This window comes from Falco rusticolus, chromosome 6 (genome assembly GCF_015220075.1).
Source record: "Falco rusticolus isolate bFalRus1 chromosome 6, bFalRus1.pri, whole genome shotgun sequence".
Lineage (NCBI taxonomy): Eukaryota > Metazoa > Chordata > Aves > Falconiformes > Falconidae > Falco > Falco rusticolus.
Window position 1 is genome coordinate 44,638,046 of NC_051192.1, and position 25,507 is coordinate 44,663,552.

Genomic DNA, 25,507 nt, shown 5'->3' on the forward strand with positions numbered 1-25,507 from the left:
AGATGTTTAACTTGAGCATGACAGTGGTTGAAGTTCAAAATGGTTGATCGTATGCAGCTTTCATGAAGAGAACTCACCAATGGTGAATGGACTTCATCAGACAAGGTATTCAAACCAGTGCATTTTTTCAAGATGTTCACATTTCATTTAACACTAAGAGCACAGAGACTGCAAGAGTGAGGATCACAAAAGTAACTATCACTGTGGTGGAATCTTAGTTTGGATTCAGGACATTGCCTAATGTGACTTGCTTGAAAATCCCTCACTTTTGGATAGTTACCACCTCACATTTCTGCCTCATGTTGCTGGGCAGCTGCCTGTCCGTCTAGGTAATGTGCTATTTTTCATCATACAACATAGCAGGATATATTTGGTACCAAAAAGTTAGTATTACTTTAACCTTATTACTGTGTCTATATTTGTTTCTTACTGAATTCAAGCTGTTCTGTTGGTTTGTTCTACTCTTTTTATTAGTATTAGGATTATTACTGATTTGTTACTATAAACAGAAATGTTTATTGCCATTATTGGTGAATGCTCTGAATGTATGAACAGCATACTAAAAATTCCATTAAAAGAAAGAAATTAATTATGAGATCATGCAGGCCATGTAGAACCCTCACAAGAAACCGATACTTAGTCCCCATTTTGTCAGGTGAATGGAAGCATCGGAATATTAAATAGCAACATGAGCCAGTAATGTACCCTTGCTGCAAAGCAAGCTGATGATACCCTGGGCTGCATTAGACAAAGTATTGCCAGCAGGTTGAGGAAGGTGATCCTTCCCCTCTACTCAGCACTGGTGAGGCCATACCTGGAGCACTGTGTCCGGTTCTCGGCTCTTCAGTACAAGAGAGATGTGGACATAATGGAGAGAGTCTGACAAAGGACCACAAGGATAAGGAATGGAGTGGAGCATCTGTCCTGTGAGGAGAGGCTGTGGGAGCTGGGACTGTTCAGCTGGAGGAGGGAAGGCCCAGGGGAATTTTACTAATGTATGTAAATACCTGAAGGGAGGGTGCAAAGAGGATGGAGCCAGGCTCTTCTCAGTGCTGCCCAGTGACACCACCAGAGGTAGTGGGCACAAACTGAAACACAGGAGGTTCCCTCTGAACATCAGGAAATGCTTTTTCACTGTGAGGGTGACTGAGCTCTGGGACAATTTTCTCAGAGAGGTTGTGGAGTCTCCATTCACAGACGCTGGCTGGATATGGTCCTGGGCAGCTGGCTGTAGCTGGCCCTACGTGAGAAAGGCAGGCAGACCAGATGACCTCCAGAGGTCCCTTTTAACCTCAACCATTCTGTGATTCTGCAAGGTTAACTGGAATCTTGCTTTTTTCTAAGATGTACTTTGTATGAAAATTGATACCCTAAGTTTCAAAAGAAAGAATACCCAGTTAGGGACTGAGCGCTTCACAGTTTTGCGTGTGGTTTAGTTGTCTTTCATTGTTTATTCGTATCAAATCCTATACGAATACATAAGATTTCACAATTTATATTCCATACTAATGTATATAAATATAATGTTTCCTTTCTGCATGAGTGCAGTAAAATTCTGCTGACAGCAGTTGATGTAGCTCCATTTAAACCAACTAAATTGTACCAATTCACATCTACAGAAGATGTCTTCAAGTACATAGGAAAAAATAATTTTATCTGTGGTATTTGATTCCCACAGATAGCCTTAAGCAGTAATTAATTTACAGTGAATATTATAAAAATCTGAAGAAGATATTAAACAGCAGTGGGCCTAGATTTTTCAGCCTTTGGTTTTCAAATACAAATTTCACCAGCAAGATCTTAATGCTTTGCATTACATTGTAATACTAATGTATTTTAGCACAGAATATTGTTTATATGCAGTAGTAACAATGTTAACTTTTTATTTCCATAATTATGCTTGCTGCTTTTTTAAATTCTGTTTTGGTTTGCTTTCCTTCTGTTTAACTGATTCTGGGGTAAACTGGAACACTGTGCGATAAAGGCCTAAAATCCTGCTTCAAAGGTTTCTCTTTTTGTTTTTTTTGTCATCAGTAAAGCATAGGTGTTCCTACCCCACATGCTACCCAGTACAGTGGGACAAGCCACACAATGAAGAGTGACATCATGTGTACTTCTCCTGTTCGTGCAATGCTACTTATACATAGATAATTCTGCCTCATTTTGAAGTTTGTATTTTTGTGGTAGGTGTACAGGACAGGTTAGAAAACAGAACTGGAAAAGTCTTCTAGGTCACCTATTACGTGCTTTTATAGGCTACCACACCAATAAAATTCTGTTGGAGTCCTGGGAGATTGCTTCCGAGAGTTGTTCTTAAGGCTGAAAAAGTTCCTTTAACTCCAGCCTAAATATAGTCATATCCCATCGCAGCCTTCTGCTCTTGGGCTTTTGCATAGTTTTTAATTTGAAGAGGTTTTTCCTTTTCTGGTGCTCATTCCTTTCTCTAATATATTTACAGAGAGCAATTATGGTCTTTCTGAGAGTAAGCAATCTACGCAGTTTTAGTTTTAGTGGCGTACACATTCCTGAGCAGAGCTACAAAAGCATGTCTTCCTCTAGTTTGGTTTATATATCGTCAGTTTCCACCTCACAGCAGAAATTCATGTTACTCCTTGAGTATGTAGCCCTGCATTTGGAGATGCTTAGTAACAGTTATCTGTTTCCAGTATTCAGTCAGCTCAATTTCTTTAATTTTTAAGATATTCCGATTCCATTGTAATGTTTTTTCCCAAATATGGATCTCTGGTCAACTTTATAAGCACTGTTGTGATTTTCCTGCCAAAATCACGGCTGAAAATATATAAAGATTTACACTTAGACTAGTCTTTGAGGAACTCCAATCTTTGTTCGTACTTACATCAGCATTCAAGGAAGCTACTTCGTGAAAGTGGTCCCGTTTTTGACTTACCTACCTGCACAGTAACTTGCTTTGTGGGACGACTCTCGATTTGGTACTGCTCAGTGTAGAAGTGGCAGAATTTGTCATGTATTACTTGTAGAGAAGTATCACATTTAAAATACCACTGGTATATTTTTTTAAAGTAGTGATTGTCTGTTTGGACAGACAGAGGCAATCAGATGAAGGTATGAAACCATTGTGAATGTGCCAAAGTACATTCAAGTCTTTTGTGAAGGCTGGCATTCAGAAACAGCAGATGGTTGTGGCTGTGAAAGGAGTAACCATGTGATCTGAGGCCACATTATATTTGTACAAGACCTCTGTTGGAAAGATGTATGCACATACAGCTTGCAGGCAGTTCTTCACTCCTAACATCTCTTCAGCACCTCCATAGACACCAACCATCATCTTGTTTCTGGAATGTTTTTAAGTAATAAGTTGTTTGAGCAGGATATGCTAGATTTATTTCTTTGTGGTTGTTTTGGGGTTTTTTTTTTTGTGTTATTCCAGGAACAGTGAAACATAGGAGTTAGCATTTGATTCAGAAATGAGTTCTTATATGTTCTCATATGTATTTTTGTTTTATTACAATTCACACTTGGAAGAGTAGTTAATATGTAAGGTCCTGATTTGAACCTGAGTTGGAAGATACTTGAGTATAATTTTATAAATAATGAGAAATTATTATGACTGTTTTAAGTAGCATAGCACATTTCCTACTAATAATACAGAACAGGTTTTCATAAAATCATAAAGCCAAAGAACAGGACAGGCTAGAAGCATCCTCGAAACACCATGTGGTCTGACCTTTTGTCTGACATCCCATCCATAGGCAACTTGAAAACCTCCAGTGATGTGGACTTAACCGTGTCCCTGAGGAAGTTGTTCCAGTGAATGATTGTTTTCACTGTAAAAAAATATTTCTTATATCAAGATGAAGCCTCCCCACTGCAACTTTTACCCGTTGCCCTGTGGCTTCTTGGGAAGACAGAGTCTCTGTCTTGTTTGTAGCCACCTTTTCAGTGCTTAACTCTGTCATTTACTGCTAATACTAAACCTATTGTGTTGAAAATAATTGAAGGGGTGAGCAAAAAATTCATAATTTAATTCTAAACGTATCTAAAATTATCATGCCTCCAGGCATTCAAAAATAGTAATTGCGTTCTTTCCCTTCGGTAGACTTTTGGAAGAGTTTCATGTCTACAATATGTGTAACTATAGTGAAAATTATCTCAACAATAAAACTGCCCAGATTTTCCACAGAGGATTCTATATTTTTGTAAGCCTTTAGTAAACAATTGTCATTTCACTGAGCTTAGGCATAAACATAACTGAGATATGATTGTAGACTCTTGTAGAGGAATGAAGGCAGTGGCTTGATTGGCATTGATAATACGCAGCTGTGCCCTTGCCTCAGAGGCAGTGGGTTGATTGACATGGATGATGTGCAGCTGTAGCTCGTTCCTGTTAAGTGGTTAAATAGCCCTGAGGATTGTGGGAGAGGGGGTTGGGTGGGGGAGGAGTAGTGTGGTCTGACCTCTGGAGGGAGATACAGCACAGACAGTAGAATCTGACCAACAGTAAAGCCTTGTTGCAGCCTGCTAGTTTGATTGTGCTGCAACAATTGGATACTAATCAACCCACTGCCTTCATTCCTCTACAGACTGTCTTTTCTGTAAGACAAGGATCATTATGTATATTTTGGTTTTCTGCAGAGTGTAAGTTACAGATGCTGCACCCCTACAACCTGGTTTAAACCCTTGGATAGCACGTGCCTAGTATGTCTCCATTTGTTTTCATTTATTTCAGTAGATTCTGAGGTCTTTCATGTCTGAGTAAAATTTTTTCTATTGCTGTGGAACGCGCTGTAGGCATAGAAAAATAGTAATCTTACCATCGGTAGTAGAAATTTGCTCTATGCAATGCATTTGGTGCAGTGGATTTAATGGCTTATTAAATAGCAACATTAAACGTTCAAGTTCAAATTTAGACATTTTTGCACAATCTCTCCAGGTTGTAGTGCTTAATGTTGTGAACAGTCCTGTTAATATCATATGATATTAGCAAATTATGGAAAATCAGTGGACGCTGTTATAGTAATTTGTCTGCCTGACATGGTTGGCTTCAGGAAAACAAAACCTTGCATTGTTTTAGGAGTTCATGTAAGTTCCATACCGTGAGTAAAAGATGGAATTAGAGCCTATGCTTTCAATTTTCAAACATATGCTACCCTCAATCTGATCACATATGTATTTTTTTTATAAAGGCATGTTAAGTACCCTTCTTGACTGTAGAATGGCTACTTAAAAGCCCTAACATAACAAAAATACTTGTAGACATACAGGTACTGATCTGAATAGATTTCAACATTTTTAAAGATTTTTTTTTTTTAAATGCAAGTACTGCTTGTCTTTAAGACTTCTGTTATAAAAATTACATTTCTTTTCATTCATTCATCCTGACTTTATAAAAACCTCTAGGGGAGTGGACCAACAACACAAAACGGTTATTATAGACAAGCTTTTCATGTCAATGGAAAGAACTGCTGCAAAATGTGTAAATAGTAACATGATGCCAGGTGCAGAACTGCAGTGAACTGAAAAAACTACAAATATTTGTTTATTTTTTTTAATTATGGTCATTGCAGATGCTATTGTAGTAGATACAGTTTATAGGCGAGTGATTTTTCGTCACTGTCTTTAAATCTTGAAGTCTTTATGAAAAATTCATTCTGAAACTGGCTATTTATTAGCATGGATGGACTGAAATTTGAGTGCAATGTAGAACAGTTATTAATGAACTTCCCTGGATTTTCTAGATTTCTAGCTGATTTGTCACCATCCAAACCATCTCTTTAAGTATACAATGAAGGAAGATAAGTAATTAAAAGAACAAATGCCAAGTTGACTCTGATCATTTGTATCAGTCTGTTTTCACCTCGTTTATTGGTCCAGGAAAATATATGTTCATGTGAACACTGAGTTCATTGTCACCCATGCCAGAGTGGTGAATAAACAGGCACCTGTAGAGCAGCAAATCCTGATTCTTTTGGAAGGAACTGAGGCCATTGCACATAATTACTTCAAATGTTGAATATTTAGTTAATAGCTTCTTCAGAATACTGCTTTTAAAAATTAATCAAGTGAGCACATACTGGTTTTCTAATAGATGTTCTTTTCATTTCTGATTGTATTCAGTCAAGTGCAGATAATATGAAAGTAAGTAATACATTTACAGCCACATGGAGATTAAGACAACTGTTAGTGGAGATTATGAGAATAACAGTAGTGCAGCATCACAGGCAGAAATGCAGTAAACATAAAATGCAAATACATTCATTGATTGGTTCTGAATACATTCTGCTTCTGCATGTGGAGAAGAACAAAATGCAGCCCATCCAGGCAAAATACGGAGGAGAATAATTTAATTACAGTTCTTCTTTTTAGTCACTCAAAACACAAAACAGGAGCAAGTATGCTGCAAGGACTGGGCACAGGAAAGACGCAGAAAGTCATAAAAATGATATTTTGGGCACATCTTTCAATCCATAGCAGAAATGATGCTGTTATTGGTTTCTCCAAATGCTAAAGGAAGTCCTTCTGATCAAAGTGAAGAACAGTCACGAGCAGTACAGTTACGTCCGGGCTGTGTCCTGGCTTCTAAGGATCAAGATTATATCAGTGCACCATGCAGTGTTCCTTCCTGTGAAAACCAGAGCACAGGAAAGTGGGAAATAATGTGTGTCTGGATGGAGCAGGAACATTTGACATGTGCATATGAGAACATGGGCACAACAGGGCATGACCTTAGATTTAAGGACTGGAAGTCTCCCAGGTCCCACAATATAAACATACTCTGTGATAGTCTTAAGTGCTGCTGTGAGATGGAGCCAACAGCTGAGTGAAAGCACACACTCTCTGGAGCTGGCTAAACTTTTGGGTTTCCAGGTTTCAGAAATTTAAACCACTTGCACATTCCACAGCAAGTGCTTCCAGAGACACTGACTGGTGAATGTGCTTGTATAAGAATAAATTGACTAAGAACAAAAGAAGAGAGATTGATTTGTTTAGTTTGTATTTGTTTAACCCAAATATTTTTTAAAATGCAAGCTTCTTTGGGTGATGAATTGAATCATTCTGTGTATCTTTCTAACTAGTGGCTGGATAGACACCTCCTCTGTCTTAGAAATTAAGGGAATAAGTAAGAAACGTGTGAAATCCAAATATATGTTTTGTAAATAGATTTCAGACAGACACAGCAGAAAGTTCTCAGCAGCGTGCCAGTTGCTGTCCAGCAGCATGCTGCACAGCAGGCAGTGTTTCTGCAGCTGTGAGGCTGCTTTTCCACACTTCAGTTTCCTGTAACTATTCCACCAGTCAGCAGGGGTGTTTTCTCTACTTCCACTCTTCCGAATGACATATAACCTTTGGCCCGCAAACCACCATACTAAGGTTACTTTGAGATTGAGCAATGGTATATGCCAGTGCAGAACCCAGAGAGCCAGTCCCCATCGTTTTCCCCATCATAGGAGTCTGGCCAAGGGTGACTGGTTGCCTTCTAGCCCTGGTGCATAGATTTCCTTTCCACAGAAACTGATGGGCAGCGAACCGGTGCTCAGTGGTGGAGCAGGCTACAGCTAGTGTCTGCACCTAGATCTCAAAGCTTGGACATTTAGATAACAGATCTGTTAATGGGACTGTCTTACCATCTCTGGTAAAATACATTCAATAGAGGCATATATCCAAAGGCCACACTTTGACAAATCCTGTCTTTCTTCTCAAAATATAAAAAATGGGGAAGTCCTAAATGCATGAGGCATTTAGAATTATATTCCCATTCTTTGTATCTTTTTGTATCGGTACTGCTAAGTCTTGTTGTCAACTGCATTGCAGTGGCTGTGGAAATCAAGTTTTCCCTCTTTCTTACTTTTCTCCCATTGCCCGTTGCTCCTTCATCCTTTTTTCTTCCTAAAGCGTATAGTGTTACTGTTAAACTTAGCAGCTTACAAACAATGTATTAGCCTTAGAACTACCACCAAAGTTTTTTGTTTGTTTCTCGTTTCTTAAAAAGCAGAATAGCCCTGGGATTGTCCCATAAAAAACATTGACTGGAGACTTAAAGGACAAGAAATGAGCCTGCATTGCCTCTGTGCAGTGCTCTTAAATGGGGTAATCCATCTGTTACGGAGGTGTTGATTAAACTAGCTTAAAATACTGCTTTTTTACCTAAGTAGAGTCTCCATGTTATTACTTTGACTCTGCAAGCTTTTCTACAGCTGCTTTAAGTTAAGAATGTTCTTAATGAAGACAGAAATTGCTATATAACATATCTTATTGAAAGCTTCAGAGAATTTATGCCATACCGCTGACCAAACAAAATCTCCCGGCAGGTGTTTGTTTGTTGCTTTCTGTGCTGAATTGTGTTCTCAAGTGACATCTTGAAGCACTGCAGCCGGTTTGGCACCCTTTTCTGCACTTCCAGGTTGTTTTAGCAGTATACCTAAAGGTGTCAAAGACCTGGAAAACAAAACAAAACAAATAGCTCCTTGGTGGTTTTAGGACAGCACTACCAAAACCAAAGAGAAATAAAAAGGATGCTGAAAATGAGCATCTGAGAGCAACTTGGGTTGAATTTCACTAAAGTAAGAAACAAAACTATGTCCACAATATTAGGTTACTGAGAATTAATCAAGATGCTTTTATTAGACATGCGTGAACTTGACTTTGTTGTATCTCTCTGTCCATGAGACTCTTCCTTGTGTTACCTTGCAGCGGCACACTGTGTTTGCAGCCCTGCAGTACAGCCACCTTCCCACCACTTGATCCCCAAGCATCTGAGGCACGAGGTCCTCCAAGTGCGATCTGTTGCTGCGTACCACACACCTGTGGCACACAGAGCTCTGCAGCTGAAGAGGGGCTGCTTCCACAGCTGGCAGACAGGGACTGTGCAGCATAGGAAGCCTGTTTCTAGAAAAGCTCTGCTAGAAAGCATGCCGCTACTGTCTGTGTCTTGATGTATATATATATGATATGCATGATACTAGTCATTATAATATGTATGCGTGATGAATATTTCATCAGTGTATCCGTAACTGTCTGAAGATACATGACTGGTTTTGTTCCTCTTTCAAAATAATGTGTTCTAAATGTTTTAAAGTCAATATATACAATTACATTTGTCTTTTTTTCCTAGACAACCTAAAATGCAGTCTGTTGGTGGTGCTTTGTTAGGGAAAAGGCTTATAAAAATATGGAGATATTTACAGCCAATTAAAGGAAGATATTAGATTAAATAAAACCAAACTTTCTTGCAACATTTCTTTCAAGTGTAGAATGATCTTGTCAAAGTTATTCTGGTTTACAAAAACAGAATTTTGAATTCGACCTCTAAAATGACACTTTTACTGTAATGGCATAATAAAAGTGAGCCTTTTATTCTCGTTTACTCTGTTAGCCCCTGTGGGTGAACAAAACATGAATCTCCACACATAGTGTTTCATAACTGCCTTCATTTTACCAGAGCAAAACACAGTCTGTTCAAATTCTCTGGTGCTCTGATTTAATGAATGTACTACATATTATCAGAAATTTGGGTATGTTTCAGGGCGATCTGAGTCCCCCCCCCAAATTCTGTGCATCCTTATGTATGTTTCATCCTCGTACAACAGTTCAAATATATTATTAAAAGCAAAGGGGCCTACATGTCTGTGCAGATTCATTGCATTCACTTCACTGTTTCAGTTATAAAGCTGAAGGACATCCATGTCTAAATAGAGTATGCAGTGATGAAGTGGTTGCTTTTGAAAGCTGCTTTCCTTTAAGGTATGACAACTTGTACCTATAGCTGAAGGGTTATGCCATTCAGCCATTGTTATGCTTACTGAGCACTATCTCGTTACAAAAGCACTGGTGAGAAGACTGCATTGCTTTTTGCAGCCACACATCTTGCTGCTTTAGGATATTGGCAGTGTAATTGGGTTGTCCCAGTCCCTGGATGAATTATTCAGACTTCTGACATCAGAGGTTTCCGCTAGCGGATTGGCTGGTGCTCGGATAAAATCTTTCCACGGGAAAACAGTGGAGAAGGATGATGGTAGTGAGACCAGCAGAACTGCTGCTTCCAGTACAGCTGGATTTGCCTGGCTGTTGCATCTCTGCAAGAATTTATGAAGATGTTTTTAAGGTTTCGCTTCATGTGAATTCTCTGGTAAGATCGGGTAGAGGGATTTGTGTTAAGAGGCCTGCATTTCCATTGAAGGAAGAAAATCAGATCGTTCTTGAAAAATTACTCCTGGCTGTATTCTAAAGAAACACGGCACTACATGAGACAGGAGTAGCAGCAGCAGCAGCAACAGCAGGGCTTATGGCTCGCTACAAAGGTGCTGGTGGCAAAAACAGTACGTCGTTGAATCTGCTCCCTTGGTTCTTTCAGTACCAGCAGGGTAAGTGGTGCAAATAAGGAGCTGACAGTCCTTGCAAGTCGGGAGAGTGTAAGACATGACACATGCATCTTGTGGGTATAGATAAACAGTACCTCTGTGGAGAAATTACATCATTTCAATGAAAATAACACCTTTGCTTCCAGGGAAATTTGTAAAAAGCATATTTATAATGGAATTTGTGAGATCAGTGCACTGCTTGTGTTACGTTCAGACATAGGTTTTACAGCACTAAAATCTGTTCCTTTTAAGCCCGTAGAAAATAAGTGCTAAAAAAAAGGAAACTGTATTAGTTGCTGTTGGGCTTATAAAAAATATACGGCTCAGATAAGTTCCCTTGAAACAGATTATAGTGAAAGGCTGTTTCTGCTGTTTGTTAATGTGACTGAAACTGAGTATGTCTTCTGCTGGTAAATGTTTAGAAGCTGGGAGCTAGTTCTCTGATTTCCAGTTGTTGCCAGAAGGCTCGCTCTTAAATCACCAGGATGCACTGGAACTACAAATTAGGGAATAATTTTCACTCATTTCTTTCATTAGAAATTTGACTTCTGAAGGCCCAGTTCTTTTCTTTTGGCATGCTGTTGTCATATTGGGGTTGCTGGGAAATTTTAAGTTACAAGAGATGTAAATGAAGCCGGAGCTGGACTGATTCTGTACGCACTTGATCTCCATCCCCATATCTGCTCACACACAACTCGATTCAAGTGTGCAAGTGCTTCCATTGAAATTAATTGTGCTTCCTGTATATGTAATTGCTTGTCAGAGCACAGCTGACATTTACTGTACGTCACAAGGGAAACATCTTGTTCATGGTTAGAAACAATACCGCAAGAAGTCTGTTTTTCAGAAAGTAGAAACAATTGTTACATATAAAGTCAAGACAACCCCTGCCAAAAATAGTGTTGAATGAAGCATGATGTAGTATTTTGAGTGATATTTTTCTTAACTTGCCTGCCAGTGCAACAAGTAGATTCTGTGAATATAATGAATGTTTTGAAAATTATGTAAGAGCCTGGCCAATGAAATAAAAGGAAAGAATGCAATTTTTTTTTCTTAGGCATGAAGTGTGCTAATCTAGCAAAAGATGCTGGAAAGCATATGTATCTTTTTTCCCCTGGTATTTCTAATATGTGAGATGTCATTTATATGTAAAGAAAATATCCCCAAGTCATAATGCACAGGCACTTTTTGGAAGCTTGTATATGGTCAGGGAGCCATTGTTGTCCCACTTCAGATAACGTTTCTGCTGATGCATTTTGTGTGGCAAATTGTATCTTTATGTACCCTCGTTGCGGAGGAGCATTGCATGAGTGTAAATCAGGTATTATTATTAGTAGAGCATCAAACTTAGTATTTATCTATTCCAGAACTTGAAAGGGGATTAAAGAATATTCCCTTTTAATTTTACAGATGTGAAAGAGATCAAATCACAATTCACTTCTGTACAAGTGAAAGCAGTAACTAAAATTAGATTGCCCATCTGTAGGTTTTTGGGACATGGATGTGTTCTTATAAAAAGTAAATATTTAACAGCAATTTTATTGATTTTGATTTTCAGGAGGGAAATGAAGGCGCTCATTCAGAACTGATGATGGTAAAATCATCATTTGTTTTCAGTGAAATAGGTATTTCACTTTATATTTGAAAGAAAAATCTCAATATAAATACTTGAGAGTCCCTGTTGTGAAATTATTCCATGTGTCAAAACTGATTCCCCACAAGGAAGGGAAAGTATTTTGTGGGTTGGTGATGGTGCTGTGATCCTCTTCCCTCCGCAGCCATGACCCTGGCTGCTGAAGTTGGAGGAGCTTGTTCAGGAGCTATTTTTGTCTATGCAGCTGGCAACAGTCCCTGAGGGACTATCTGAGAATCAGAGAAATTCACTGTAAATCAGACAAGTGCTTCAAGACAGGATTAAGGGAGGTAGTAAGTAGCAGTATAGAAAGTGGCTCCTCCCTAGTAGGGTCATCCAGAGAACAAATAAGCTTGATAATGCAATTTCAAATTTTTAATTCAACATTGTAACCATTTTAAAATATACATGCTAAGAGTATTTTTTCAAAGTCCCCAGCTGAATTTCTATGTAAAAGCAACCTGACTATCAGACACATGGATTCTAGTGAAAAAGTACAGAGAAGTGCTTGCTGCTCAGACTTTGGGTAAATATAGGATGGACTTAGAAGTCAAATTTGTCTTGGCATTCAGATTTGAAATCGTGTCTTACTGGTCATTGACTCTTTAAAACTTGAATTTTTCTGTGAAACTCTTCAAATACACAAGTGTCAGAGCATTATTGTAAGAATATGAATATTTTCTATGGGTAGTTACAGGCAAAATTAACTGTCTTAAAAAAATATAGTGGCATTTCTGGCAAATGCAGACTGGTTTTGTTGTCAATAGGCAATATTACTATTCCATCATGTAAATCCAAAAGTATTCAGCAATGTCTAATCAAACTGGTTTCCTTTTTTTTTCAGATGAGCAAGAGTCAGTGCAGAAACGGACTTTCACAAAATGGATCAATACTCATCTGGCTAAGGTAATATATGGCTTTTAAATTTATGTGGTTTTAAATCGAAACTTTTTTATCTATGCCTATACAGGCCCTGGAGTATAGAATATGTTGGATTTGTTTGAGCAGAATGGCATAAACTTACAAAGGCATCCCTGGTATCTGTACACCACAGAAGATTAATCTGTTCCAGCATGTTCGCAGTCAGCTGCAGCAGTGTCCGTGGTGTGTAGACAGTCACCCAGCTCCTTTGGCCAAAACTGAAAGGTAGCACAGTAGCTGTTATTTCAGCCAGAGGAAATATTTGAAGCTCCTTTCTATGAAACAGAAATATTAGCCCGATTACATAGACTGTTTTTGAATAAAACTTGAGTCAGTTGCTGTGTAGTTAGATAGAGGCATCCTGAACTGGCTAGAAACATAAATAGTGCTTCATGAATCCAGTGCTAAATTAATGATCTGATCTATCTTGTGATTTATCATTAAACTACTTTGCTTCATCTACCAGAACCAAAACCTCCTGTTTTGGTTTTAGCAGAATAAGTACAGTGATTTACACACAATTTTAAAAGTACGAAGCTACAATTGGTACCGGTTTTATCTTACAACATAAGCAGTGAGATTTAATTTGGCTTTCCCCAGTTTTCACACAGCACAGCTCTAACCATAGTTATCAAGTAGTCCAGTAAATTAAAATATTTTAACACCAGAGGTGCTGTTTGAAAAGCATATTTTCGAATCATGAAGATTAATGAATTTGAAAATTGAGCAACGAATAGCTGTAACAGCACTGGTTTACCTTCTCTGCAAGGAATTGGCTAATAATGCCCCCCAAAATAAACAGAGCTGAGCCAGGAAGCCCATATAATGATCTGTCATGAGACTGTCAGCATTTATTTACATTATTGAGGAATGGAACTAAGGAATTTACTGTGAACTGCACTGGCATTGTGAAATTCAACTGTAAGAACAAGGTTGTTTTCCAGACTTCTTGACAGTGGATCCTCACTGGGAAAGAGGTCTGTCCCCCCTGTTTGCTTTGAAATAATTTGGAAAAGGCCCCTGTGCAGTGCAGAACTTTAGTACTGTGTGTATGTTCCATGCACTTCAACTGACATGGAAAGACATTCAGTATTTGCTAAAGTGTTAGCAAAGTGGGCAGTGAACATGTGTCAGAGGAGACAAATAGCTCATGTTCTTCTATTTCCTAATCGTATTGTCATTAATAACTGATCAGTAATATCTAATAATAATTGACAAGTAGGTATGTGTACATATTGTTACATATACGTATGTGTGTGTGCATGTAATGATAAGTTACTGGTAGTAACTCACTAATCCTTGGGAAGAGGCAAAGTTGTGGTGGCAGCTCCGTTAAGAGATTTTGCTCTGGACTGAGCTGTGAATGCCACCCACTGTACTAGTCCTGTTGGGTCGTGAGAGCTCAGGTAAACCTTTTGCTTATGTCATCTAGGCATGTGTTTCTTTAATTGGCCTGATACTGTAAAGGCTAATCAAATGCATACAAATCCAGCAGGTAACCAGCCACAGCCCTCACTTTTAGCTACATGAGGTACCCTGTGGTAATTGTTTTGTGTTAATTCACCCTTTAACAGGTATGTTGTTTCTGTGATACTTTTATTGATGGCTGTTAGCGAGTTTGCTTTGCTGCCTACGTCAGGTATACAGATTAGCTGGTTTTGCTTCCCATTTATGCTGTTACGCAGCCACAGGAGAAGCACTGTTTATAGATTATAGAGATTAAAGTCAACAGAAGTGACCCATGCTGTTCAAGTTTTTGAGTTTTTGAAGCTTAAAGTTTTAAATCTTTGTTAGTCATGTTTTTGGAAAGTGTGGATGTACTTTTTCTGAGTTCATCACAGCTGTGCGAAATACTGGTGGGTCTGTGAAATGCACAGGACTCCCCTTGCACTCATGTTCTGAATTGTAACCCAGAAATTTGATATTTAGGTTATTTGATTCTTATAAAAGATTGTTGCAGGTTTTATTATTTCAGAAGAAACTGGAAAGCTGTAGCATCTCCATTGCCTGGAGGCCTTTGAAACATGGTAAGGAATGAGAAGAAGAAGAAGGAGACCCACTTTTAGGCAGTGTTGTCTGCACTTTCTTGTCTTTGAACCCAATAAAATGTGGAGCGCCTTCCAAAACGGTACCTAGCAAGGAACATCCATGAAGCGCTGAGCTAACACTGACAACCGAGAAACAGCAATACAGGCTTCTGCATTTGGTCCTGTGACTGTCCAAGGGAATGAAGTTACACTGGGGTTTAGTAACATGGAAGGAGATGTAGGGCCAGGCGGGGTGCAGGTGCGGAGGCACTGGCAGGGCGGGCTGCAGGGCAGCCTCTGTGAGGAGCGGCTGGGGCTGCCCCATGCCGGACGGACGCTGCTGGGTCAGGCTGGCCTTGGTGGGCCTGCTGCAGGGTGCAGCTGAGCCCCTCAGCCGAGCTGATGGTGCCTCTGGGAAAGCGTGTTTAAGAAAGAAAAAAAATGCTGCACTGGCAGTGAGAAGTGAGGGAAAAATGTGAGCAACAGCCCTGCAGACACCAAGGTGAGAGCAGGAGGGGGGAAGGAGCCCCAGGCGCCCAAGCAGAGACTCCCCTAAGAGCCCGCACTGGAGCAGGCTCCTGACAAGAACTGCAGCCTGCAGAGGGGAACCCACAGAGGAGCAGGTCTGTCTGATGGACTGTGTCCTGTGAGAGGAACCCCATGGTGGAGCAGGAGAAAAGCGTGAGGAGGAAGCATCAGGAGAGAGGAGCTGTTGCGGACTGATCCCAAGTCCCATTCCCCACCCCTGTGTGCCACTGTCACCTAGAGGAGCTGGGAGCGAAGGAGTGAAGTTGAGCCTGGGGGAAAAAGGAGTAGCTGAGGGGAAGGTGATTTGAATTATGTCCTTGTTTCTCACTATCAATCCAGAATTACTGTGCTGAATTTGACTTAGTATATACAGGCTTCAAAATTCACAGTAACTTACTTCAAATCGGCTCTCTATTTCTTGGCTCCTCTTGGAAGACTTTGGGTTTTTTCCTTTCATTTTTGGAGGAAATTTTAGTACTTGCCATTTTTACTAATCTAGTGAAATTGTTAATAGAAAAAGTAGTAGTAGGAAATAAGAAAAAAAACCTAAAAATTAAAGTATCTGTGTACCTAACACCACAGTTATCTGCAGAAACATTCAGTCATGAATGAGTTTGAAGGTTTTTGAAAAAGTACTGGTAACTGCATGAAATCTCAAAACCAGGGGAAATTACTTTTCTAAGCAAAGATTGATGGGGTTTCACTGTAGCATTTCGAAGATGGGTTTACTGATGGCAAAGGAAAGGAAACGCTGCTAAGGCAGTTTTCATCCTTATACTGTGTTGGTTGAGTAGAGCAAAGGAGGGTTAAATAAAGAGCAGTTTCTGAAATTTTGAAGGGTAGTTATTTGTAAGAAATGGAAATGTGGAACAGATGTGATTTTGATAAGTAGAACCAAGAACAACTAATAGTTTAGGAATATAAAGCAGGATGTGACAGTTTGTCAGGGTTTGCTACGAGTGAAAGATTCTTCACTGCTGATCTTTAAAATCTCAGTATACAGTTTTCTTATAAAAAGTCATGCCCTAATTGAAACAAACTAATTCAATAAATTCATCAAGTAGACTAAAAAAATAATTTTTGGTTTTCTAAATGTAAGGTTTGAGAATATGGATACAAATAAATAAGAAAGAACAAAACAGGTAAATGAAATGATAGTACCAATGAAATTTCTTCACCCAAAGGGTTGTCAATCACTGGAACAGGCTGCCCAGGGAAGTGGTTGTGTCACCATCCCTGGAGGCATTTAAAAGATGTGCAGATGTGGTGCTCAGGGACATGGTTTAGTGGTGGACTTGGCAGTGCTAGGTTAATGGCTGGGACTCCTGACCTTAAAGTTCTTTTTCAACCTAAATGCTTCTATGATTCTATTCATTGAACTTTGTGAAGGGGAGTAGGAGAGAGGTACGAAGTTCTTGTTCTCTCTTGCTCTTAGAGTATAATGCTACCTTTTTAAAATTATGTTTCCTAAATCAAAAGTATGTTCTTTCACGAGCTGAAGACAGATAGCAGACTTGGTATCACGTAATTATGGGACACCTCAAAGAAAGATTGAGATAAAACAGCCATAGCACAAGCTGTGCCCACAGCACAATGTCCCACAGGGAAGGAACACAGAGGAAAGAGCCTCAAGTATGATAACTAACAGGTAGTATAATGCAGCTTCATTTTTGTATCATCTGCTAGCAATAGGCTGCATCCATCCCTCTGCTGACTAGCTCTCTAACCCCAGCTGAATCTGTTGTGATTCTCTGGTGAAATTCAGCAACTGGAAATCATCTCTTTTCTCTGCCACCCACTTGCAGAAATTGGGTCACATTCTAGCAAATGAACAGGATCTAACTTCTGGCCATCCAGTTTAATTTTTGTGCATCTGTGCAGTTCTACTAATGATAAATGATACTATATGCATGTGTAACAGGACAAGAAGTTTTCTAATTGCATTGTATTCATATTTCTCTAAGGTATTAGAACTGGACCTCCCTCCTCTTAGTCTCAGCCTTCATAGACATAGAAATAATTTGAATATGCTTCTGAGTATCTTTTGAGGCATCTTTTCAAAGTCTTAAGTTTAAAATGCAGAATAAAGTTAGACCAGATATTTCAAAAAGAAGACATTACATCCATTCAGAACAGCGATTACTTAAATGTTTTTTATTTCATTGCCTATGCTGCTTTTTATATAGTGGGTTAGATGAGTAAGCAAGAATGAAAACATGCCTCTGTAAAACAGAGGCATATCTTCTATTGCCTTTGTCATGTTTGGTGAAAGTTTTGGGAAACAGTAGTTTCAAAGCTTTGGAACACAGACTGTAAATTGGTTTAACCCTGTCAAATAATGTCTTTGTTCTCAGGTGTAGGGATACCTTCAGTATTTGTACTCACCAAACTATTAGTGTAAACTCATTAAATAGAGTGAACAACAAATACATATTCATTTTTTTATTTCCATTAAAAGGATGCTCACATCAACAACAACAACAAAAAAAAGTAAAGAATGGATATCAAACAAAAATGAAACTAAGAATGGGTGAACATTTTTGATTATACTTACACAATGTTTTCATAATGCTGAATTAAACCTGGGCACTAAATCTTACATTAAGGCTTTTGAAATTGCAAACTGATATGTTTTATAGCAAAGAAAGGAAGAAAATGAAATGGGTATATCAAGATTTACAGCTCTCACACACAATGCTGGCAGTGATCGTAGTTTGTTCTTAGAATGTATCTTGGTCTTCATACAAGAACATATCAGTTTTCATCACTGAATTAAGTAATTCTGTGTCTTTTTGTCTTTTTCAAATGGGAAAACAGAGGCTCCCAGTATCTTAGTCACTGACCCAGAAAAAATTTAAGCTAATGTCCATCTTGACTGCATGATTTTCATGAATAAAATCTAACTGGCAGGTTTTTGCGGCAATAGTCACTTGATGTTTTTACTAGTATTGCATGTAACCTCTGAAGTTAAACAGTGAATGTGAAATTAGTTTGTGTGGCAAAATTAATCATGTAAAACTTAGGGCTGAGTCCCTCAGACTTCAGTCATGAAATAGTCATTAACAGTAGTTTATGAAAACCTATGTGCTTAAGGATTTAGAAAGTAAATTGGGGCAGAGGAGTAGGCCAGCTATTACAGAGTAACTGAAATTTCACATTCTCCTTCCTGTTTCCACATGTATTTCCCTTCAGAGACAAATTCAGTAGTTACATAGGTTTGTTCCTGTTTGTGCATGTGGGTAGGTTTTCACACACTTTTTAGCAGTTTTTAAACATTATTTGAAAACCAGTGGAGCAAAAGGTAGTTTCCAATGTTTGCATTGGCATTCATTGTAATTCAGATACCGTTGTTTGTATAGTATGATTTATTAATTGGAGAAGTTAAGTACAGGGTGTGAGGAAAAGATTCCCTTAGCAAAGATACAAATGAGAAATGAAATGCAAGAAAAAGTGTGGGAAGCTTAGCGAGTATACTTTAGTTCCATATCTGAGGTTTGGATTTTACAAAACTTATTTTACTCTGTCAGAGGAGGAATGTCTAGAGATTGCAGGCCTATTATAAATCTTTTTTTTGATGCTTGTCCATCTAATAATTTTCATATGTACCAATGTTCAATTCTTTAAAGTATCCAGAATGTTTCCTGAAGACTACAGCAAATGAGATAAGTTTGTAAGAGCAGCAAGTTTAAACAAATCATTTCCTCATCAGTTCCCATTTGTGATCTAGTCTAAAAACACTTATTTAAATAAATATTTAATATGCAAAAAATCTGGTTCATTAACCTTTAAGATTCATTCCTGATTAATTCATATTCCTCCTACAGAGCACATGAATTTACTTGTACTGAGTGTGCATCTCTCTTTATGACATGACTGTTCTTAAATGTCATTGTCACTATAAACTACTGTGATTACATATACTGCAATAAATGAGTGTTTAACAGAATACATGCGATGCAGTATGTAGCATATCATTAGTATTATTTTGATTTCTTGAAGAAGCTTATGAGAAACCAAAATGAGATACTGAGGCATGTGAAACCTTAGTGTAGAGCTGATAAGTTGTAGATTTAATGTCTGCTGGTTCATTGAAGGATATTCTGAGTTACAGCAAAGAATTTTCTTCAGGAAGTTTATAAATAACAGCTTTTATTTAGTATTATAGGATTTTGAGAGGTTACTTCATATACTTTTTAAATGTTCTTTTTTCCTGGTTTAAAAATTATTTCATTAAATTCTTTGCACAAGCTTTCCAACATTCAAAATACAGTGTATCAGGATCATTGTAGTTGATTGCATTACTAGAGATACACATTTACATGCAAAAAACCAAAACCTGGAGTACATTCAACATTTTCAAGATTACACAATTTTAAGTTAGTTTTCTTTCCCTGCTTTTATCAATTTACAGTTAGTATTTTGTCAGAGCATTAAGGCAACTAAGTGAATAGGGCTAGAATAAAAAGTATTCAATAGATTTTAACTGAATACGTTAAAAAACCACCCTTTCTCTGGAGGCTAACAAGCAAGGAGTGTATAGCTTCACTTTCTCCTTTCATTCCATTTGACATTATATATGCAGCCAAGGAGTAGGTATTTATCCATTCCAGCAGAAGATGTTGTGTTAATCACAGTAGAGGATCTGCCTGGAAAAACAGTCAAACAGTAGCTTGAGCCATCCTGTACGATGGTCCATACACAACAAATGCGTTATGAACTTCTCCGTATCAGCTAGTGTATGTGTATCTTCCTGAATTGTATCGACATGGGGGATAAGATTGTTATGTATGGAATTCTTATGTAAAAGAGGAATCTACTGTATATGCCACTAAAAATATAACACATTCCATCTTCTGAGAGAGACTGGAGCCATAATGATAGGGTAAATTCTATGCCATGTGCCGAGAGTAGTTAAAAAAAAAAAGTGATTTATGAAACTCAATGCAGGTCTTACCTCCTTGTAATGTAGGTGTTAACATCTTCAGGACAGTGAAAAACATTATATTATAAAGTGTATTGTGGAGAACATTTTTGGCAGTCTGATGTTAATTTACTTGAATGATGACTTCAGGGATACTTTCACTGCCTTACAATAGTACTATGCCTTGGTTAGGGTGCAAATCTAGTTTTTGTAACTTCTGTCAGTGAGGAGTGACCAGCAAAGGGTGGTTGAGAGCAAGAGTTTGACACGGGTGATCAGAGGTTTTATCTGTAGTGTGAAGCTATACACTGTGGAAACCAGAGGTGCTTCCCAGACTTGGTTTGCATATGAATTTCAGATAACTTGACTTCATCTTGGGGTGAGGCAAATTCTGGCCTGTACCCTGATTTGAGAGCAAAGGCTCAAGCTGAAAGGGAGCTGTGTTGTGCTCAAACAGGTCATCTGGCAGGCACCTTATGGGCACCAGGGTTATGGGGCACTGTAAATCTCACCCTTCAATCTGAATGTATCCTAAATTGCCCGCTGTAAGAACCCGTGTCTCTTCATTACTGTAGAGTGAATTTCAAGGGACGAACCTCACTACTGGGGCATTTAGATAGGTGGTGAGATCTTTTAGGCCTTCACATCCTGTTGGATTTAGGACGGCAGCTGCTATAATCCTCTTGTCTTTATTGCTGAATTGTTTTAGCATGTAATTCTTCAGTATTGTATCATGTGGTAATGATACTAAAACCAAAGCAGCTTCAAACATCAAACAGGAAATGGTAGCATAGAAGGTGAGGAAAATTAATTGTATTTATGTCAATTGCCTGTGATGGAAGACTGGGACAAATTAATCTCCAGTGACCTGTTTGCTCCACTCATTTCTGTGGTGTTATATTAAGGAAGAACATGATCTATTATCTATTGCATTGCTAGGACATAAAAAAGAACTATTATTAAATACACCCTTGTAATAAACTGAAATGCTTCTTTATGTTATATACACAATAAAATAGGCACTTATATTATTGTAGCTATTGGAGCACATCGAATCTTAGGTGAAGTTTGCTTTAGCAGACGAGTTTTTCTTCCACTTTATGCCATAATTATGTCTCACTGAAATATTTGTTCATCCGAACTGAACAGTGAAGGCAGGATGTTTTTATTTTGGAAACTAGAAACCTTTGCTTTCTTCTGGTTTGTTATAGCATTTTTACATTTTTAAGAGCAATGCTTCATTTGGTAGTTTCATCTTTTCAAATCTATGTTTCTACAGAGCAGAAATATTAGATCAAATTGTTGTACAAGAATCTTTTTTTCAGAAGCACCCTGAAAGTAAATTATTAAACCTAATGTAATTTTAAGAATTTTGTAGTGTGATTGTCATTTTAGTGAATTAGCAGGTATGAATATTAGTATTATGTTAATTAGCAGGTATGTGAATGCTGACAAGCTCATGGAAGCTAGAGGGTGTTTGTTTCATTTATTTCAATTGGACCAAGTTTAAACTTTTTGTTTCTAAGAGACATTCTGTGATCATTGAAGTACTGGCCAGATGAGTACCACAGTTCCACAAACTGAAATGTATTTAAGAAGATCAGAGTTTAATAATGTGACCTTGTTAATCAAAATTCCTAAAACATCATCTGTTTACATATTTTTTAAGTGTTTCCATTGTTGTGTTTGTGAATGTAAAGACATGTGTAAAGCAATTTGTTGTAAGTAGAGGCTGACAGTGTTAACAGCACTGGAAACCTGCAAGGCCGGAAGGAGAGGAGCAAAAATAGAGCAAGGTAGTGTAACAACTGTCAGCTGTGAGAAAGTAACAGCATAGCTCAACCAGCTACACTGCTTTAAGGATCTTCCCTTCATATATCTCCTTGTATTGCTCAGACTGAGAAAGTGAAATTTCTCTGACATACTTAACACTAGGCAAAATATGCTGATAGATTGGAATATGACTGTAACAGTACATCTGTAAGTTGTGCATATTTTATAGACTCATAGGCAGTTGTTGATGTGCTTCTTTGGTCGTTTTAGGGAGCAGGAGATTTTTGCATTTTATCATTAGTGGCAGAAAGCATCTAGTGTTACAGTCCTGTGCCAGAAATGTTAAATAGTTAAACAATATGGTGGCAAAGCAATAGTTAAATGACACATTGATATTAAACATTATAAAACATGAAGAAGTGGACCAGTCACTCTTTGTGCTTCTGTTTGAAAGGAAGTAGGATGTAATGCTGGTGAGCCTTTATAATATCTGAAGTCTTCTCCCTTTTCAGCGCAATCCTCCCATGCTGGTGAATGACCTGTTTGAAGATATCAAAGATGGGGTAATGTTAATTGCCCTTTTGGAAGTTCTTTCAGGGCAGAAACTGGTAAGAACTTCCTTCCATCTGAATATATGACAGTTGCATAACTTCTCTAGGATATAATTTTCCAATATGTTTCTATATCTAAAAACCTTACTGTACCATAGCAAAATAAGTTTATTTGTAGAGTTGTCTATCTGGTTACAAAAAAAAAGATTATTACAGACTGACATTCTTGATTTTATGCATTTTCTATTATTTTCATCTTAGTGTTTCATTAAAATTGCTTTTTTATATTAGTCTTTGCAGTTCATCTGGGTGTTGCTATGACATAAGCAATATCTAAACTGCAAGCTATTGCTACACATCTTGAAGAAATGCTGACAGTCTTTTCTGCTTAAATTTACATGTGTCTTTCTGGAAAAAAAAAAAAAAAGAAAAAAGCGAGCCCCTCAAATTTCATGGGGTCTTATATCCATTTAGCTTGACAGCTGTGCTGCTACTGTAAAGAACCTTAAATGATGCCAAATAGCTTTTTCACAGTCAGGTGGTGTGCAGAGGCTGCAGTGTGTACATGGCAAGTAGGGTGCCTCTTGGGAGCCAGGCTAGTTTTGTGCATGTGATGCAGAAGAAAAGCAAACGTGTTTTAGGCCATGGACTCTCACTTGTTCCAAATCAGCTCGCAGATCAGGTGGCAGCATCTGAAGGACCAGAGCCAAGTCTGTCATTCAGCTTACTGTAGGGTTCAGATGTTACCTGTTCCTTCACATGTAGGCAATTTGCAAGTGCCACACTTTTGCCTCTTTTTCATATTTCACCTCTGTTTTGATTGCAGGTGATACCCAAAATTAGGTAGGAATTCAGACTGCAAGAGCGATTTTACTGTAAGATGTGAAAAAAGCTGGAATTAGAAGTGTGTTTCTGCTCTGTTAAATATACCCATTTCTGTTTTGTTAGTATAGAACAGAACGTCTCCCTCTTGTGGCAAAACAGAAGTGGTAAAACAGGAAAAGAATTTTAATGATGGTTCCTGTTACAATGAAATTCACTGAATTGTATCCTGCCTATATGAATTAGTGAAAGACAAGACATATTACAGAACCAGATCAATGTCTGGTTAATTTAAAGGTTATGTATATGAGACTATGATGTTAGTAGTAACTTCAAGAGGAATTTCAGAATCTGTAGCAGGACTTTGTTAAATCCATTTGTAATTTTATGATCACAAATTTAAATTATAATAGTTGTATATTTGCATTACAATATAAGATTAAGCGGCAAATTTCATTCCACTGTAGAGTATTAGAAGCCTAGGATATGTTCTTGATTTAATTCAAAATTCCAGTCTTTTTTTAGCCTACATGTCTGAAGTTCATCAAAATTCATTGTTCAGTGAGGGTATGTCATAGTTTGGTATTTTTAATTGGCAGTAAGGTATTATAGAGTGTGGATAAAAATCCTCTATGTAAAATGTCTTCACTGTAGACTGATTTTTAAAAGCAGCAACCACCTTGACGTCTCCTGTGCAGGCAAAAGCATTTTACTGAGAGAATGTTGCCTTCTCTCAAATACACATATATATATATATATTTGTGTGTGTGTTTGTGTATAAAAATAGTAGTAGTTTATTTTACATAAGAAAAACAGTTCTGTGATTTGATGAAGTTTATAGGCTGAAGCTGACAGCTTGCATCCTGATGTTTTTAAGATATATATGACTTCTTTATAATCAAAGAATCACATTTACATCCCCTCTATCTGTCAGCCTTCCCTGTTGGTATATGCAAAGATACGATTTGACTGTTTCAAGGAACATTTTTACAAATAAATCAGATGTATGTATGGTATGTACATAGGCATTTATAATAATCTGGAACTTCATTTTTTGCAGTGAATTGGTATAAATCCAATTGGAGTTTATGCTGTTTTTTCTCTTTAAGCCTTGTGAGCAGGGACGTCAGCTGAAGAGAATTCACTGGGTTGCCAACATTGGCACAGCTCTTAAGTTTCTAGAAGGAAGACGGGTAGGTTTGGTAGCATTTAGTCCTGTCTTTTCCTTCATTTTTTTCTTTCTTTTCTTAAATGTATGATTTATATCCACCTACCTGTTCTTATTCTCCAAAATCTGAGCTATGTATGCAGTCTTCAGTTTCTACACAGTGCCTAAAAGCTGCTGTAAAGTAAAAATTACAAGACCCAACACTAATATGTAGCAATGTATAGGGTAAAACTTGTTTTTTCTTATTTTTTTTACTTAGAATAATCTTGGATGATCTTCTTCCTTTTTTTTTTCTTCTTTTTTTTAAAAAATGTGCTCTTCAGCTCCTCATATTCCTTACTATCTTGTTGCTGTTCTCAGAAAAGAACAACGATCTTCAGTTTAGTAGAGGTATTAATTAAAAATTAAAAGAATAGATTTATGGCCTTCACTAGGTTGTACATGTAAAAATTTACTCACTGAAAGTATAGACATGAAAATTTAGAACAACGCAACTCCTTATTAGCTTGGCAGGACTTCAGGCTAATCCTGGATTGATTCTGGTAAAGTCAGTGCTGTGGCCATTTTAGAAATGAAACAAAATATTTTATAAATTTAACAAAAGTCAGAAAACCTAAAACCTCAGTGTGATCTAGGTATCAATATCAGATAGAAACAATCTACTTTTTCCTGACTTTTCTCTCTGTATTGTAATGACTTGTATCTGCTTTTTTAATTAGATTGCAGATATTTTGTTCTTCTAATTTCTGCATTTCAGTTCAATTTTTCTCAATGCAGATGTAACACATGAATTTTATGTCTCCACAGTGCAGCAGAACAGGAGTTG

General features: G+C 37.7%; 1 protein-coding gene across 14 annotated transcripts in view; it reads left to right on the forward strand.

Moving 5' to 3' along the window:
* The window catches only part of SYNE1 (spectrin repeat containing nuclear envelope protein 1), a 317,571-nt gene that overhangs the window by 41,225 nt on the left and 250,839 nt on the right, over window positions 1-25,507 (forward strand). For all 14 annotated transcript variants that reach the window (XM_037391919.1, XM_037391908.1, XM_037391920.1 and 11 more), the window contains exons 3-5: window positions 12,815-12,876; window positions 22,653-22,748; window positions 24,623-24,706. In XM_037391919.1, the coding sequence (XP_037247816.1) occupies window positions 12,815-12,876; window positions 22,653-22,748; window positions 24,623-24,706 (242 nt within the window). The remainder of the gene's footprint in view (window positions 1-12,814; window positions 12,877-22,652; window positions 22,749-24,622; window positions 24,707-25,507) is intronic.